General features: G+C 38.7%; 1 protein-coding gene across 1 annotated transcript; it reads left to right on the top strand.

Annotated features, from left to right (window-relative positions):
- Window positions 1–17,467: 17,467 nt before the first annotated feature.
- LOC114271971 (21 kDa protein) lies at window positions 17,468–18,091 on the top strand. Its single transcript, XM_028213649.2, has one exon. The coding sequence runs from the start codon at window positions 17,471–17,473 to the stop codon at window positions 18,089–18,091; it is 621 nt and encodes a 206-aa protein (XP_028069450.2). The 5' UTR covers window positions 17,468–17,470.
- The last annotated feature ends 369 nt before the right edge of the window (window positions 18,092–18,460 follow it).

Raw genomic sequence — 18,460 nt, 5'->3', positions numbered from 1 at the left:
TAGATCCTGTACTTCATGGCGAAGACGGAAGCAGTTGTCGGTAGTATGGCCAATTTGCTGATGGTACGCGCAGTACTGGGTAGCATCATGCGTAGTCGGAAGAGGGTTCGGGAGAGGCCGAGGCCGAGGCTCAAGGGGTTTGAGATGGCCTTGTTCAACAAGGATTTGGAGAGCTTTGGACAAAGACATATAGAGGGCATGGAAGACCCTCTGTCCTCGGGGTAGATACTTCGAGGTTTGTGGATTTTTGCTGGACGCACCAGTAAAGGGATTGGTAGGCGCTGACTGGGTTTGCTGATTGCTTCCGAGCACGAGATTAGATCTGAAAAGAACATTCTTGGTACAACGGCCCTTCTCCCGGCTTGCCCCTTGATTCAAACTACCCCCAACTTGAGTGGCGAAAATGTCGTCCACAGTTTTTACAACAACTGCGAGCACTTGCTCTTTGTTCAGTCCCTCGGCTTTCAAAGCCTCAACAGCCAACAGAAAATGTTCATGGGGATCCATGTCCGCCCCTATCTTGTTCTTTCCACTCGCCTCCACTTTGCCAAGGGATTGGCATTCCTCAAATGCAGCCCGTTCCAAGACTGGGGAGTCTTTTGACATGAACTCCCTGGTATGTGATGTGGTTGATGACGGAGCCAATGTCCCGGAGGCTAGATCTGTCACAGTTCTCTGAAGATCTTGGATCATTCTCTTCAGCTCAGAAGTAGTGGGCTCACGGGTTTGAGATGATTGGGGTCCAGGTGCATCCATCATGCATAAGTCCATGCTTTCTAGAATGAACACCTCAGGCTTGGGTAGATGGGCTGGGGTGATGTATATGCTGGGGTCGAAGGTGGATGGTAGTGGATGGATGAGGTTGAGGTGGGGAGGTGACGAGTCAGTACTAACTTGAGGTCCTTTGGGTGGAGCTAGGGTCTTTTCATCAATAAGATCCTGAATCTTATGACGGAGGCGGATGCAACGGTTCGTATCATGACTGTGTTGTTGATGATAGGCACAGTATTTAGCTGGGTCATACCTTGGTGGAAAAGGATTTGGAAGGGGTTGGGGTTCTAGGAGTTCTAGGTGCCCTTCTTCTTGTAGCTTCTTCAAAGCTTGGGAGAGACTCATATAAAGAGGATTGAACTTTTGGGCTTGGGGCCGATTTGAGGTGGTTGGTTTTTGGCCATTGAGGGAAGTGGTGATAGTGTCTACTTCTGAGCATTTCACAGCTGTGCTACCATCAGTAGTAGCATTGGAACTGAGAGCAACATTTCTCTTCAACAGCTCATTATCTTCTGCAAAGATCCCTTGTCGGATGGCATCCTCGATTTGAACCCCCATTCCATGAAGGTCTGGAAAGGTAAACAGTGGTAGTACGATCATTTTCTGCAATAACATGCCATGTAAATTCTAAACAATCATCCTGATCTGATCTTTGTCGGAAGGCCTTGTAGTCACAATTGAGGCCTTTGCTCTCCATCTCGTCACGAATTCTGAGAAACCCTCATTTGGTTCTTGGCGGGTGACTTCGAGATCACGAGTTGTGACCTCGATCTGTGTGTTGTAGGAGTATTGAGCAATAAAGGCCTCAGCCAGCTCTTCCTAGTTCCATTTCACGGAGTCCTCCAATTTCACATACCAGATTGTGGCTATACCAGACATGGTTCAACCAAAGAGAGACAACTTCTGAGCTGTGGTCAAACCCATTGGCCTCAAGATATCAGAAAATAGGTGGAGGTGCACCCTTGGGTCTCCAGAGCAGTCGAAACGGTCGATATGCAGCATTTTAAATCGGTCCGGCAGAGTCACGGCCGAATCGGTATACCCATCCTCAATGTCCGGAATGGACTTCACACCTTGAGATTTCTTGAATAACTTTTCAAGCTTGCTTACTTTTAGTGTCGTGGGGTCCACCTCGAACTCAAAGGGAGAATCCGGTGGGTTGATCTGTGCCTTGGATAGCTGAAGTGGGATCGGGGCTGGAGCTGGCCCTGTTGGAATGTCCGTATCTTCCTGGACATTTGCTGTCTCCTCAGGTGCTGGAACTCCTGGTGGGGGAAGGGCTTGGTGCGAAACAGATGCTCCGGTTTGCTGTTGCAGCCTGGCAATTAACTCTGCCTGTTGGGCCACTACTTCTGCTTGACATGCAGCCACTTCTGCCTGGCGGGCAGCATCCTGTTGCATAGCCTGCATGGTTTCTTGGAGCTGACGCATCATGTCCTCCATATTAACTTAAAACTGCAGATTTTACTAGACAGGTTTGTATTCTCTTTCTGAAATGGAAGTAGATATCTCAGCCCCAACTACGCACAGGTGAGGTGGATAATGATCGCTAAGCTGGACACTGTTGAACTGGTGATCTGTGCCTGACTGGCCTTTTTACCCAGCCTCTGGCGAAGAAACACTGATTTGCCCTTGAACTGAATCTCTGACCTGACAAAGTCTATCAATACAAGTCCGGTGTACTCGGGGGATATTGGAACCTTCTGAAGCTATGATTCCAGGACTACCTAGTAAAAGAGAAAACAGGCAGCATCTCAGCTTATTTTTGCCAAAACAGATATGAGCGTAGCTGAATGACCGTGCTCTCTACCAAATTCTGCTCAAAAGTCCGCCTGTAAACTGATACCAACAGGTAAAATTGATTCTCCACATACTGATGCCCGCAGGCCTGATGCCTAGACTTCCAAACTGATACATGCATTCTTGTAGAGGCACACTCTAACAGCACATAATAAGCAAGTGAGAGCCAATACACCCCTATGTTGGGGTAGGGTTTCCTTGTCCTATTTTGTCAGGAGCTAGGGTTTCACTACGCATGCAGCGGTTTCAAACAACCTAAAATTGGGTAAGCAACCTGTCCTAGTTTGGAATGGTCACTACGGATTTCGATATGCACTAGGCTGAATGGTCAAAAAGGGGGGGGCCCCGGTAAAAATCGGGGTTTGTGTTCCCGTCGTGGCAGAGCCCGCAACCGGTCAGCCTTATGGCACGCTTCTCAAAGCGAGCCTCCGACAAACCGTTTAGAAATAACATATGGCAAACACGGTGTCCTAGGCGCACCAATGCAAATGCAATGCAAATAAACACATAAGTGTAGTCAAAACAAGATATCATGAGTTCGAGTCAAGTTCTCTAAATCCCCAGCGGAGTCGCCAGAAACTGTAGACATCCCCAAACGTCCTAGGAGGAAAATCCCGTTTTGTTCATATGGGGCTCACTACAGTTCAGGACTCAATGTCACGGTCATGTATCTAATCTCGCAGAGTACAATGCAAGACCGATGAATCGTCAAAGAGTCCAAATCTGGCAAATCATTTTTAAAAACAAATTTTTTTGAAAAAAGTGCCAAACATGAACTGCTTTGCCAGATACAGAGTCGTCACCTAAATATTTTATTTTGAGGGAAATTTAGGAAACCCTGACTCGTGCCTAAGGCCACGTGTCCGTCATCACCAAAGTTGCCTCGGCTCGGGAACTTGGGTACGATTGGGGAAGGTCACTTCGTGAGCACCCCCGCTCGCCCAATCAAAGATCGGCCTCTACTAACCATGATATTGAGTTTTGAAAACATTATGCGTTCTTATTCCGGTTATTAGCCTAGACTTACTACGTGATGCGCACAGCATACAAGTATAGACTGGATCGCCCGAATTGGAACAAAGCATTTCATGTTTGTTTTAAAAATGGTTTGCTACTAGCAAGTAGGCTTAAAATGCAGATTTTGCCACCCTCGGGTGGGCTTAGAAAACAGGGTGATTTGCTACTCTCAAGTAGGCTTAAAACTCACAGTCAATGCATTATTCCAATTCAGATAATTCAACCTTCACCCACAGGCATTCAGGCAGGTATATCACATAAGCACATAGCCTCATGGTAAGCATGCTATCATGGCAGTCACTCACGCACATGCAAGGATGCTAAAGCATAAACACTTACCGAGTACTCCAAGCCAAAACAGAAGCTGATTAGAAATCATGCATGATCCTAAATATACAGAAATGCTTAATGCAACACATGCAAAATGTAACTATAGTAGGCTCGACTATTCTAAGGATGGCATGTGAAATGCTACAACTAAGAGCATCTCCAATGGTTATTGCTATATTGGGGTTGCTATTGCTATAATTTGGTAATAAATAGTGTTATTTTGCCAAATTATAACAATGGTGCTCCAATGGTCATTTGCTTTTTTTGGCAAATCCCAACCAACTTTCCCTCCAAGTTTGTAGGTGTTGTTTGGATATAGATTTTTTGTGATTTTATTTTTATTTATTTTTTGTCTTTTGTGACATTTTTTTACCTGTTTGTTAAAAAAATTATATATTTATATTATTCTCATCTAGACAAATATAAAAAATTTAAAAAAATGAAAAATTGGAAAAAAAAAAAAATATATATATATATATATATATATTATTAATTCACCCCACCAAAAAATATACCACTACATATTTAATAAATTTTTTTAACTACACATAAAAAAATAAATTTTTCACCAATTACCCACCAACCACCAACCACCAACAACCATCCATTATTAACCCAACATTCATTCACTCACATCCACCCACCCAACAACCATCAATTATTCATTCACCCACCCAACAACCACACATTATTCATCCACCCACCCAACAACCACCCATTATTCATCCACCTACCCAACAACCATCCATTATTCATCTACCCACCCAACAACCACCCATTATTCATCCACCCATCCAACAACCATCCATAATTCACCCACTCACAATTTTCTCTATAAATATAACATAAGATTTCTACAATTTTCATATTCACCTACCTATCATTTTCATATTCAGCTATCTATCATTTTCATTTTCACATCTTGCCACCTGATATTGTCTTGCAATATTGGCCAACAATGTTCAAAAGCGAAATGTTTGTTTTCATCTTGATGGTATAACAGTTTTGCTTAAAGCATCTGTTTCAAAAAAATTGAAACATTATTTAATTACGTAATTTTTATACGATACCAGAATAAAAAACTAAACATAATAATTGAAAATAAAAACTTGCTATATCAACTTGAGAAATCCCACTTGGGTGAAGATTTTCAACTTGAGCTAAACATCCCCGAAATTTGTTAGAACATTTCATGATTATACCCCATCGAGATTGAATAGACACTTGTGTTCTAGACTGATCATTCTGAAGCAGGCAAAAATTTTCGGAAATTCTCCCCCAAAGGTGAGCATACGATTGCGAATTGCCAACAATTGGGTCTTCCGAAATGTGACACCAAGATTTACAAATTGCCATATCTTCTTCAATGGTGAATGATTTTTCTCTCTTTGTTTTTGATGAACCTTCCATAACGATTGGATGAAAACACTAAAAAGAAAATAATTTGAGAGGTTTGTTGTGAAATCAGATTCAAAGAAGAGAAGAGAAAAGAAAAATTAAATGTAAATATTTGTGTGAAATAAAAGTGGCATGGAATGTTTCAATTTATAGAAATAAAATATATTACCGTTGGGCAAATAGTCGTTTAAAGAGTCGCGTTGTAAAAAATAATTTCAATTTTTTTTTTTTTTTGTTGAACAAACCAAACAGAGTCGAACAGCTCTTTATTTACACTAAGGCATCACTATTTTGCCATACATCTATTTACAATTTCTCACTCTCCTCACTCTCATCTCCTCCACGGCTCTTCCACTCCCTCTCATTCTCACTTTTTCTCCTTCTCCATGGCTGAAATCAAACAGAGCACAAACCAAATAGAGCACAAGATCGGAACCCAATCTCCTCTTCTTCTCCAAGATCGGAACCCCCTCCTTCATGATGTCCTTCGAGATCGGAACCCTTCTCCTCCATGATCTCCTCCATGATCGAACCCGATCTTCCCCTTCTCCTCCAAGATCGGAACCCTCTCTCTTTGGTTTGACTCTGTCTCCCACCGATCTGTGTACTCTTCGTCTCTGGTACGATCTTCATCTATATACATATATGTTTTGATCTGTCTGCATATATATATATATATATATATATGTTTTGATCTGTGTTGATCTTCATAAAAAAAATCTGTGTTCATGTGTTTTGATCTCCATCAAAAATCTGTGCATGTGTTTTGGGTTTGATTTTGATCATATATATATATACGGTCTGCTATGGCTTCATGGGTTTGATCATATATATATATATATATATGTTTTGGGTTTGATTTTGATCATATATATATATACGATCTGTCTTCATGTGTTTTGTCAATTTCGTTCTGAAATTTGCTTGATTGTGAAAATTGGGTTTGATTTTGGTAAATAGCTTCCCTACTGGATTAATTCTGTTGTTTTCTCAACCGAATTTGGTGCCAAATTCCTGTTGATTTTGCTGATCTGGCAAGGTTGGCATCTACCATTTCACTTGCCAAATTTGAGAACACATATGGCATCTGCCATCTTTGGCAAGTGAAATAGCAGACCGTTGGAGATTCATTTTTGTCATTCCTGTCATTTTTTAGCTTTGGCAACTGATATAGCAGCTCCATTGGAGATGCTCTAACAAGTATTCAACTCGGAATTGAAATACAATGCAGTTAGTATGATGCGCCGAGCCCGATGCATGCAATACAGACGAATGATGCAAACATGCAAGCATAAGTATGCTAATTGAAATATGCCCTAATCTAACCATCATAAGTTGGTAAATAAAAGGAGAAAGACGTGAGGTTGGAAGACATACATCACACGCACGCATACTTATTACAATTGTGCCCTCGCTCGGAGGGTCCGAATAAATAATATAGTCCGAATAATAATTACGGTCTGAATAAGTACAAAACCCTAATTAATTAACAATTTAACTAGGAAAGCAAGTAAATTAGCATGCAAACCCATGGACCGCCTCAGCTCTGTTCCGAATGATGAAAGATACATGCTCGAGTTGCCTTGCGCGAAAATCCATTGCGATGCCCCGATTCGCCTCTGTTTGCAATTCATGCCGGAATGCTGTGCAAGGCTTTAGAAAGCTGCTGATTTTTTATTTGCTGCAACAGAGAGCAAGAAAGGGGCACAGCAAAGTATTTTCACATATGTATGCATGACTACTCTTCAGGGAGTGTAGTCCTCGATCCTCGTGCCACTAATCACGCATCTCGATGCATGATGGTCGAGGAGTCGAATTGCACGACTCGATGTGAAATGAATGCACATATAAACGCAACAAGACCTAAACTCCATCATGGGTAATCCGGAGTGTCAGCGACCGGGAATTAAGACACGTTCCGTCACTCGGAGTACGAAACGTCTCTCGTTTCCCATGCTTGGGCTAACCCCTATCCCAAACACAATGCAAATGAGATAGCATACACAATGCGACTAACATACAACCTAGCATACGCAATGCTATGAAATAGCATACACAATGCTCGATGTAACATGGCATACACAATGCTCTAACATGCAACCTAATGTACGCAATGCTATGGACTGAAATGGCATACACAATGCACGATGAACTTACACCAACATGAGTGTACCTCAGCCACACTCACATCAGTGGCCATGAGATGGAAAAGAGACAACCGAAATGCGTGCACCGAGGACCGAACCTAAGGCATAAAATGCCACTTTACCAAGGCATGGTAAGGGATGAAAGATGGCATACAAACATGTAATTTTCAGCACTGAAACATGATGCTAAATGGTCCCGAAACATGGAAATATGGCACCCGATGCATGAAATAAGCCCCGAAACTCAAAGTTAGGCACATGTATTGAATTATAACTATGCAAAGCAAGCATTATTTGGCCATGAAGTACAAAGACAGAGCCAAGGCAGTCCCAAAACATGCACATTTCTAGTTTAAAGCATGGCCAAAAAGTGCTAACATGATGGACTAAAATAGCATGCAAATTTGGCTAGCAAGCATGGTTTACATGGCATGTATATGAAGCGTATGAGAACTCATCAAACCAGCCAAAAACAGTGAATAAAACATGACAAAATATGCCCAAATAACCACTGAAATGCAACCAACATGTGCGAAAATGATGAGCTCCTTTGAAAGGGCATGCAAGGGGTTACTCAACACATATATGATGGACACTTAGCATAGCAAAACCAACTTTGGAAATCAAATATGACAGCCCTAAAACTCACCAAAAAGGGCCTGAAATCAGTCTTGGAAACATGCAAAGAAAGACCCCTTTGAAAGGCCTTGAATGGGATTGCTCTATACATGCATCATAGACATAAAATATGACAAAATGGGCTCTTGACAGAGCTTAGGCAGACCTTAAAACCCTCAGAATGAGGCCTGAAACATGACTTCAATGCATGCAAAATAGGGTCCCTTTGGAAGGCCCAAAAGACCCCCAAACAAGACAAGGAGAGAGAGGGTCACCCCCCTTTAATTTTGGCCCTCAAAAATGCATCTAAGCCACTGAAAATTCACTGGATTTCTGTGGCTAAGAGGCCAAACCATGGCCAATGCAAGTGCTCTAATGCATAGCCTTAATCATGAAGGGATGAAGCATGCATAGGGGGAAGATGACCCCAAACGGAAATAGGACCTTAACAAAACTTAAAGAATATGTAAAAACAAGACTTTTTCCAGTTTATAGAAAATCTCGAAAATGCTCACAAGTAAGGCTAAAATAGGATGCAAAAATAGCCCTAAAAGAGAGATAGAGGATAAGGGGAAGTAAATGACCTCAAACAGCAAAGTTCCCTTAAACAAAGTTGAAGAGGGGGTCAAAATAAGACACTTTACAGTTTGGGTCGAAGCCCAAAAATGCTTTCAAATAAGGCTAACCAATCATGCAAAAAAATGTGAGTTTAGGGGAAGTAGGCACTTACCCTTGGAGAGTAGGTTTCGAGCAGCTTCTGGACCAAGTTGGTGAACCTTCAACCTCTAAAAATCAGCTTCAAGGGGCTGGAATGGATGGTGGGGGTGGTAGGCTAGGAGTTGTAGTGTAGAATGGCCAAGAATATTAGGATTTGGAGCTTGGAGAAAAAGGCTATGGAGGATGGAGTGTGTAAGCCCTTACCAAAATTTTCTAACCCTTGCAAAATGAGATGGAGGGCTGGTTATATAGAGGGAGAGAAGTAAGGCTTCTTGGAGAAGCCAAGAGAGAGGTTCAAAGCTTCTAAAGGAAGCTTAACCAAAGGGGTCAAGCTTCTTGAAGAAGCTAGACCAAAAAGGGTCAAGCTTCCTCAAGAAGCTTGACCAAAGGGGCCAATTCCTCTTACCAACCAAGCAAAGGGGTCAAAACCCCCTTTTAAGGACCAAAACAGGGACAAAACCCCCGGACAGTGGGTCAAGTGCAAAACAGCTGGCACAGTTGGAACACACTTGAGGAGAGCAAAAAGCAGAAAGCTGGCCGACTAGCTAAGGTGGCCGGCCGGCCACTCCCCCTGGTCGGCCGACCAGGGGTCAAAAGGGTCAAGCAAAATTGTTAGTCGGCCTACCCAGAAAGGTGGCCTCCCAGATGAGTAGAATACAGCTGTGTGGTAAAAAATCAGAAAATGTGACTCAGGAGAGAGAAAAACTAGCTTTTTAGAGGGGTTCAAAAGGGTCAAGAAGAATTACTGGTCGGCCTACCCATATTGGTGGCCTCCCAGATGAGCACAACACAATGATGGTATGAAAAGCCAGAAATTGTGGCTCAAAAGTGAGAAAAACCAGCTTTCTGTCAGAAAAATCGGCTTTTGGAGAGAGAAAATGAGAAAACTGGTTTTTTAGGGGAAAAGGTGGCCTCCCACCATCCTACCACCTCCCTAGCAATGAAAATAGGATCCCTACCAAAAATGGACCAAGACGGATGGAAAACAAAGGTTCGGGGGCCAAAACTGGTGGTTTAGGGCCCCGAAAACAGGCTGTTAGGTACCGAAAGTGGCGTATGACCACGAAGGTGGTCTCCCGGGCGACAGTGTCCCTCTAAAGGGAGGAAATAAGGTGTGTGCCAAAAACCGGAGCAAACGGAGGTAGTTAAGCGGTCCCGAACCGAGGCACACGGCCGACGGCTCCGAAAATCGAAAACTGGACTCCAAACGGGAAAAATGGCCTACGACCACGAAGCGTAGCCTACGGCCACTGAGAGATGGTCTACGAGACCTCTCCCTTCCTTTGGCAAGAGAAAACAGAGAAAATAGGACCCGGTTCATAAACCGAGGCAAAGCACAAAAGAGCTCCGAAGTCCGGAGGCAAGGCTCGCAGCCGAAACTCCGTAACCTCAGAACAAGCACAAAATGCAACATCACCGAGAGCTCAATTGGTGACGTCTGAGTCTTAAGGTCGGTCAAAAATGGGGTGTCTATAGCATTGTTGAAGATACTATCATTTCTTTGCTTCCAAATCGACCATAGCACAACCAGGGGAATTGCTCTCCAGATCATTTTCTTCTAGTTTTTTAGCTTAATACCAGTGCATCAGTTTAAAAGGCTATTGACAGACCCGGGCATTACCCACTGTATACCCTACCAGTTTAAAATTCTAGATCAAATCTTCCAAGTAAAGTGGCAAAACAATAGCACATGGTTTACACTCTCCACCTCTCCTTTATAGAAAATACATCTAATATCAATAACATCAGTGAGAACTCCAATTTTTTGGAGATTACTTGATGTCTTAATCCTTCCTTTCCAAGCTAACCAATCAAAGAACTGAACCTTGGGTGGAGAGACATTCTTCCAAATGAAATCTGCTATTTTACTATTGTTTACAAAACTCAACTTAGAGCATCTGCAACGGATTGCTAAAAGAGCTGCCAAAGCCATAATATAGCAACTTGGGCAAAAATGGCTTCTCCAATGGCATGCTATAGCAGCTGCCAAATCAGTTGCCAAATTTGGCAGCTACTTTGGCAGTTGCCAAATCTGCCAAGTCACCCAAAAACCAACTGATTTCTTCATTCCTTCCTTCTATCCTTCCCTTTCAGTTGGACTTTTCCAGAATGTTTAAATTTTAAAAAAAAAAAAAAAAAAAACGAAATTCACCATTTTATTTAAAACAGAATTCACCAATTACTAAAAATAATCACCAAATTCACCAACTTTCCCATACAAATTTCACCAATACAAAAATTCAAATATATATATATAAATGTTGCTATTGAATAGCTATTGTCTATTTTTAATAAATTTTAAGCAAGACATAAAGAAAAAAAATATATTGAAGAGGAGAACAGGTACTGAAATTGAAGGTACTAGTGAGAGATTCGAAGAAGACCTAACCTTCATGTTTGAGAGAAGAACAGGAGATTCGAGGAACGAGGTCGAGCTGAGAACTGGACCCATCGTGTACTTGGCAGAGCAAGATCCGGCGCCGGAGAAGAAGCCGGAGTTGGAATAAGCATCTCGGAGAGGGTCAAAGGAGTAGAATCAGAGGTCAGAAGGTTGATCTTTGGAGAGTGAGAGAGAGAGTGAAGAGAGTTGACTTCCGTTTGATTTGGAAGAGAGGGAGACAGATATGTTTTGTCTTGGAATGGAATGCAAGGATGATTCTAGATATTGCATCTCAATTGTTTGTGAATGGGTACGTGGATGGTAGTGATGGTGCCTTGGAAACACAAAAGGCTTTTTTGTCCTTAAAAAAAAAAAAAAAAACAAAATGTAATATTATTTTTTTTTATAAAAGGAGCCATTGTAATGAAATTTCATGTTTTTTTTTATTTTTGTTTGTTTTTTGTTTTTGAGTATTTTCTACTACACAAAATGTAATTTTATTTTTGCAATATATAATGTTGACTAATTTTTAGTATAATTTAAATTTCTCAATAAAGTATAATAAAAAAATAAATATATTTTTTTCAAATGAAAGCAATAAAAAGGTAAAAGATAAAATAAAAAGATAAAAGATAATATATTTGACTAATATATTTTTTTGGTGGGGTGAATTATGTTTAATTGTTTTTCCAATTTTTCATTTTTTTTAAATTTTTTATATTTGTTTAGTTGAGAATAATATAAATATATAATCTTTTTAACAAACAGGTAAAAAAATGTCACAAAAGACAAAAAATAAACAAAAATAAAATGGTTGAAAAACCGATATCCAAACAATACCTACAAATTTGAAGGGAAAGTTGGTTGAGATTTGTTAAAATAGCAAATGACCATTGGAGCATCATTGCTATAATTTGACAAAATAACACTATTCATTGTCAAATTATAGCAATAGCAATAACATATGATTGGAGATGCTCTTACATCACTTATATGCAGAAGCAATAGAGAATAGCCCTGATGTATCTGCATCCCATTTCAACATATCATTTGTCCCTTCCCTAAAAGTAGGTGCATTGACTAATATCTCATATAACCTCCTCAAATCCTCTACCTCCCACTGGAAAAGGAATCTTCTAAAACATAAATTTCCCTCAACAAACCCATTCCTCATACTAAGCACCAAATTCACAGATTCAGCTTTGCCATTGATATGGAATACAGTCTAGGAAATTCCTCTTTCAAACAGACATTGCCAATCCAATTGTCCTTCCAAAAATGAGTTCTCCTCCCATCCCCAATAACTAGACTTATTTTGCTTTTGAAAAAGTCAACCAGTTTAGGTCTAGAGCAGACAACACCCATAATACCTTTCCAGATCTGAGAAGACTTGGAATTTACAAAAGGTAGTGGCCACCATCCCCTTCCAGCCTCATTGTATTTGCTGCAGATCACCTGCTTCCACAATGCATCATTTTCAAAGCCAAACTTCCACCACCACTTCAAAAGAAGACAATTATTCATAAGTCTGATTGTCTTAATTCCTAAGCCTCCTTGACTTTTACTCTGTGAAATCTTCTCCCAACTGACCAGATGAATTTTCCTTCTAAGCTCATCAGCTTCCCACAAGAATCTAGATTGAATTTTGTCTATTTCTTTTGCAACTCCTTCTAGCATCTTAAACAAAGATAAGTAATAGATTGGTAAACTAGATAGCACATATTTTGTCAATGTCAATCTACTAGCAAAGGCTATGAACCTCCTCTTGCAAGAAGCCAACTTTTGTTTGCATTTATCAATCACTGGTTACCATGTCCTCCTTTTTCTTGGACTAGCTCCTAATGACAGCTCCAAGTATCTTAATGGTAGACTTTGGTGGAGGCAATTCAATTTGGTAGCAAACTCTTTAGTAAGATCATTATCAATCCCAACCTTACATACCACACTGTTATGCTAATTAATCTTCAGCCCAGATAATACTTCAAAACACCTCAAAATCCTTTTGATAGCAACAATCTCCTCCTATTCTGCCTCACAAAATAATATTGTGTCATCTGCAAACTAGAGATGGGTGATCCTAAAATCATTTGATCCTGCCACTACCCCTTTAATCAACCCCCTCTACAGAGCTCTCACCAACAGAATATTGGGACCCTCAACCACCTTGTCTCAGCCCTCTCTAAGGATTAAACTCAGATGTGGGTGAACCATTTACCAAGATAGAAAATTTTACTAATGATATACACTCTGTAATCCAACTGATCCATTTATTGCCAAACCCAAAATTTGAAAGCATAGAGAAGAGGAAATCTTAGTTAATAGAATCATAGGCTTTCTCAAAATCCAGTTTTAGTACAATGCCTTTCTTCTGTTTCTTCTTCTAACCATCAACTATTTCATTCGCAATTTATGCTCTATCCAAAATATTTCTTCCCCCAATGAATGCTGATTGAGATTCACTAATAATACTTGACATTACTTTCTTCATCCTGTTTGATAAAACTTTTGCGAGAATTTTGTACAAAGAACCTATGAGACTAATAGGCCTAAAGTCATTAAGACAAGAAGGGTTATCAGATTTTGGAATCAAAGCCACAAAAGAACTATTAATTCCATCTACTAATATATAGTTTTAGCAGAATTCCTTCATAAATTTTATCACATCACCCTTAATTGTCAATCAATATTTCTGAAACATCATCAAATTGAACCCATCAAGTCCAGGTGCCTTATTCCCTTCACAGTTCTTTACTGCTGTTATTATTTCTGCTTCAGCAAATTCAGCTTCTAATGCATCTCTAGCCTCAGCTCCCCCAATGGACTTAAAAGGACCAGATAGGCTTGGTTTACTAGGCCAATATTCAGTAAAATGATTTCTGAAATACTGCAAGACTTCATCCCTAATATCTTCAAGTTCTTCCTTCATAACCCCATCCACATTGATTGAACACAATGCATTCTTACTGCTCCTGGAATAAGCCATAATATGGAAAAAAAATTTGTATTTCTGTCCCCTTTTAATGCCCAATTAGTTCTGGATTTTTGCACCCATATCCATTCCACCATTCTACTCAATTTCCAAGCCTCTTCTTTTGCCTCCCTTCTTCTAGCTAGCTCTGTCTCAATCAGAGATCTTTCTTTAGCTGCCCAATCAAGCATGTGTAGTTTCGCCTCAAGAAGCTTGAGATTAAATTCCACATTTCCAAAAACCTCATTATTCCATTTTTTCAAGGCCAATTGAAGTGCTTGGAGTTTCCTTAGGCATTTGAAACCAGCCCAACCCACCACAGTAATTTCAACCCAAGCTTTCTCCACAATGGCTAAGAAATTTGGATGCAAGGACCAAGCATTAAGAAATCTAAATGGCTTTGGACCTCAATCCCTCTCATCTTCCATAAGCAAAATAGGGCAATGATCTGAGATTCTTCTTGGTAACCTCCATAGTTTAAAATTAAACTTATGCATCCACTCCGGACTGAACAAGAACGTATCGATCCTACTCCACTTCTCTCCTTCCTGTGAGTTACACAAGGTGAATTTTTTTCCCATCATTGAAATATCACACACTTCTAGATTGTCAATTAGCTCATTAAACTCTCTCATACCCCTATCTCTACTAGAACATCCCTTCATTTTAGATACACACATAATTTCATTAAAATCACCCCCCTAACACCAAGGTTTTTCATATAACTGATTTAATCTAGATATCCCATACCCTCCTCCTTATAACACTATCATCAGGGCCATATACATTGACTATAACACATTCAAAGCTATAATAGAGAGTACCTGACAGAATAATGAAATTCTTGTTTGAGCAGCAATCTTGCATCTGAAAGACATCTGGATTCCAAATGCATACTAGCCCACCAGCTACTCCATCTGAATCCACTGCCATGAAAGACATCTGGATTCCAAATGCATATAGCTAGTTTTTGTCAACATAATCATGAAAAGAATAATGTCGTGATAATTATATTTGAGTATCATCTAACATAACACATGACATTAATCATATTATTTATAGTAAATTTAAGTGCACATGTGACTCAACTATAAAACATAGGGTAAATCCCACATGTGGTGGATTGGACTCTACATATGTGTGACTCACCATTTGTGTCAGATTTGTGTTCCATTCTGTTAAACTTTTATGTGTTCATGCACATTTGCATTATCTAATATGTTCCACAAAAATATTAGAGTTGAAGTAAAATTGATGCATGGAAGCATATTAAAAAGAAGAGCAAATAATAACATCGAATCACAAACAAATCCGAATTAGAGATACTCTCTCTAAGTGCGAAGAATATTAAAAAAACTCTCAATTTTTATTAATTAAATATAAACCGTATTGCCTGGCATAAGACTCATATTTATTTATATTAAGAGAATTCTTATTAATTAAGAAAATTTGAAAATAATATATACACACATATTCTTACTTAGTTAAGCATATCTAAAAAGGAAAATATATTAATTCTCATAAAATAAAAAACAGAAAATAGCAAAAGCTAGATGAGGAAATATAATATGGATGAGGAAATATAATAATGATATACTATTCTATACCAATCAAATATTAACTATAATAATTATAAATTATAATATTCCTAATCAAATATTAATTCTAAGAAAAATGATATACAAGTCCACTTTTTAAATTCATTTTCTAGACCTAATAATGTGTAAGTAATATGATTAGTTGATAATTAAAGAAAATATGAGAGAGAAATAATACATAAAAGTGATTGGTTGATTGATCATTGGATTTGAAAGGTAAGTCTAATTTTTTGGTTTGAATAGCACTATTCTAATTCTAAAATATAAAAATAAAAAGGAAAATGTTATACAATTCCACTTTTTAGACCTATTTCCTAGACGCAGTGATGTGTCAAGAAGATGATTGGTTATCAACCAATCAACCAATCATCTTCTTGACACATCACTGGGTATAGAAAGTATGTCTAATTTTTTAGCTTGGATAACAAAAGTCAACTAGAAAATATTTTTAAGTCTCGTGTGCATAAAAAATGGGTCTATCAAATAGGGGTGTTCGCGGATCGGTTTTTGACGATTCAATTTGCGGTTTGGACCCGCCCACATGTTTGCGGGTTGAAAAAACTTGAACCCGCAACCGCCCGCAATGCAGATTGTGGTTTGTGAGGATATGGTTCACGGATGTGCGAACGGTTGTAGACGGTTTGCGGATTAAGCTTTTTCCTTTAAAAAATTATTTTTCAACTTGTTTTTTTTCTCATTTTTTAAATATTTTTGATTGCGGGAGGTTCAACTCTATCCTCTATTAAAGCTGGATTACAAAAAATAGAATGAAAATTAAATAAAAAGTAACATAGAAAAAGAAAATCACATAACTAGATTTGTAAAAAAATTTAAAAAATTTCAATTGAATAATAAGTATTTTAAACAAGGCAGTGTGTGACACTATTATAATGTTATAATGTTAGAGCCTACATGTTTAATAATCAGATTAAAGTGAGTGAGAGAGAGAAGATTAGGATTACACGCTTAAAAAATTTACAAGAAAATTTGATAGTCCAAATTTAAAATATATATATATATATATATACAAATGCGGGCCCACAACCCGCAAAACAGAAAAATCCTAAGCCACATCTGACCCTAATAATCATGCAAACTGCCCAAATAGGTGCAAGCGATTCAAGTTGGGCGGTTTTTGCGGATCGAATAACTTTATACCCAACCCTAATATCAAATGATGTGGTTAATATTACGTAAAATGGTAAAAATAAAAGTATATAATAGTTTTAGTTGGCTCTTTAAATTTTTACGAAAAAACGTATAAAAAAGTATAGATAGTAATGTAATAACTCGTAGTTATTTTTTGACTTTTTGACTAAAAATCAAAGTCTCAAGATGGGCCATAAATGTGACATTAAAATCTTACATAGAAAAATTTTAAATCAAAATATCACATTTTAAAATTAAATAATGCTATATGCACCAATTGGCACACCAATTAGTGTACTAACAGAAAATGTGACATAATTTTAAAAATTTTGTGTATTAGTAATTTGTATAATAGGTGAAGTCATAATTTTGAAATAATAATATCATAACATATATTGATACAGTAATTAATATAACAATTAATGCATATAGCATCACAATTTAAAATTATAACAAACCTAGAGAAACTAATTAATAGCTTACCCTTAAGCCATCCTATAAATTGGGTCCTACCCTCCTTGACTTCTTCATAGTTCCCAACTTAACCCATCAATCTTGCACAGAGAGAGAAAGAGAGATGGAAGGTTCATTTCTTTCCCATGCACTAACAACTCTTTTCATTCTCCTTCAATTCACTGCCTACATGCCCTCTTGCTTAGCCAATAAGCCAATACCCACAAATGCAAACACAGACTTCATCAAAAAATCATGTACCATCACATTGTACCCTCAATTATGCTACGACTCCCTCTCAATCTTTGCGGACAAAATCAAAACTAGCCGCAAAAACTTAGCCACCTTTGCCATCTCTGTTACCCTCTCAGCCGCCCAAGCAACCTCAAATTTCATGACAAAGCTGTCAAAGAGTCCGGGCCTGAGCCCCGTGGAGGCTTCAGCCCTAGCTGACTGTGTTGAACTATCGGGCGACTCAGCGGATGAGCTCAGCCGTTCCTTGAAAGAGATAGCTAATACTAATTTTGGAGACCCCAACTTTGGTGGACAAATTAATGATATTCAGACTTTTGTTAGTGCTGCATTTACAGATTTTGATACTTGCTTGGATGGCTTTTCGAAGAAAGCAAGTGGGCAAGTCAAGACTAAAGTCGGGACGCAAGTTTTGATCGTTGAGCATTTGACAAGTAATGCCTTGGCTTTTATCAACAGCTATGCTACGGGTCCCCAGACAACCTCACCATAAGTGTGTGACTCAGATTCATAATTTTATGTGCATGTAACATTTGTTCCTAAATAAAGAGGAGAAATTAGTAAAATTTTATTCGATTCCTCTTTTATTTGGAATCCTTGGACATGACTACTACATAGAGAAACAAAAAATTAAGGGAAAAGTGACCAAAAAAAAAACTTATATATATTTTTCACTTTGAATTAAATTTCAAACAGAGTCTAAATTCATAAACAACCATATTCATCCTAATCATTGCTTATAAAAAAAAATTCAGGGTTTCTGAATAAGTTAGGAGGGGTGGTCTGGAGTGGGATTTATTCAATTAGGAGATCCCATTAAAAAAAAAAATACTATAATTTTATTTATTAAAAAACATATCTT

The sequence above is a fragment of the Camellia sinensis genome, chromosome 13 (assembly GCF_055761805.1).
Source record: "Camellia sinensis isolate YWXY chromosome 13, ASM5576180v1, whole genome shotgun sequence".
NCBI classification, from domain to species: domain Eukaryota; kingdom Viridiplantae; phylum Streptophyta; class Magnoliopsida; order Ericales; family Theaceae; genus Camellia; species Camellia sinensis.
Note: the sequence above shows the minus strand (reverse complement) of the source record. Positions and strands in the feature narration are given on the sequence as shown.

Excerpts from the sequence above, each read along its gene's own strand:
- LOC114271971 (XM_028213649.2), top strand. The coding sequence starts at position 17,471 with ATGGAAGGTTCATTTCTTTCCCATGCACTAACAACTCTTTTCATTCTC.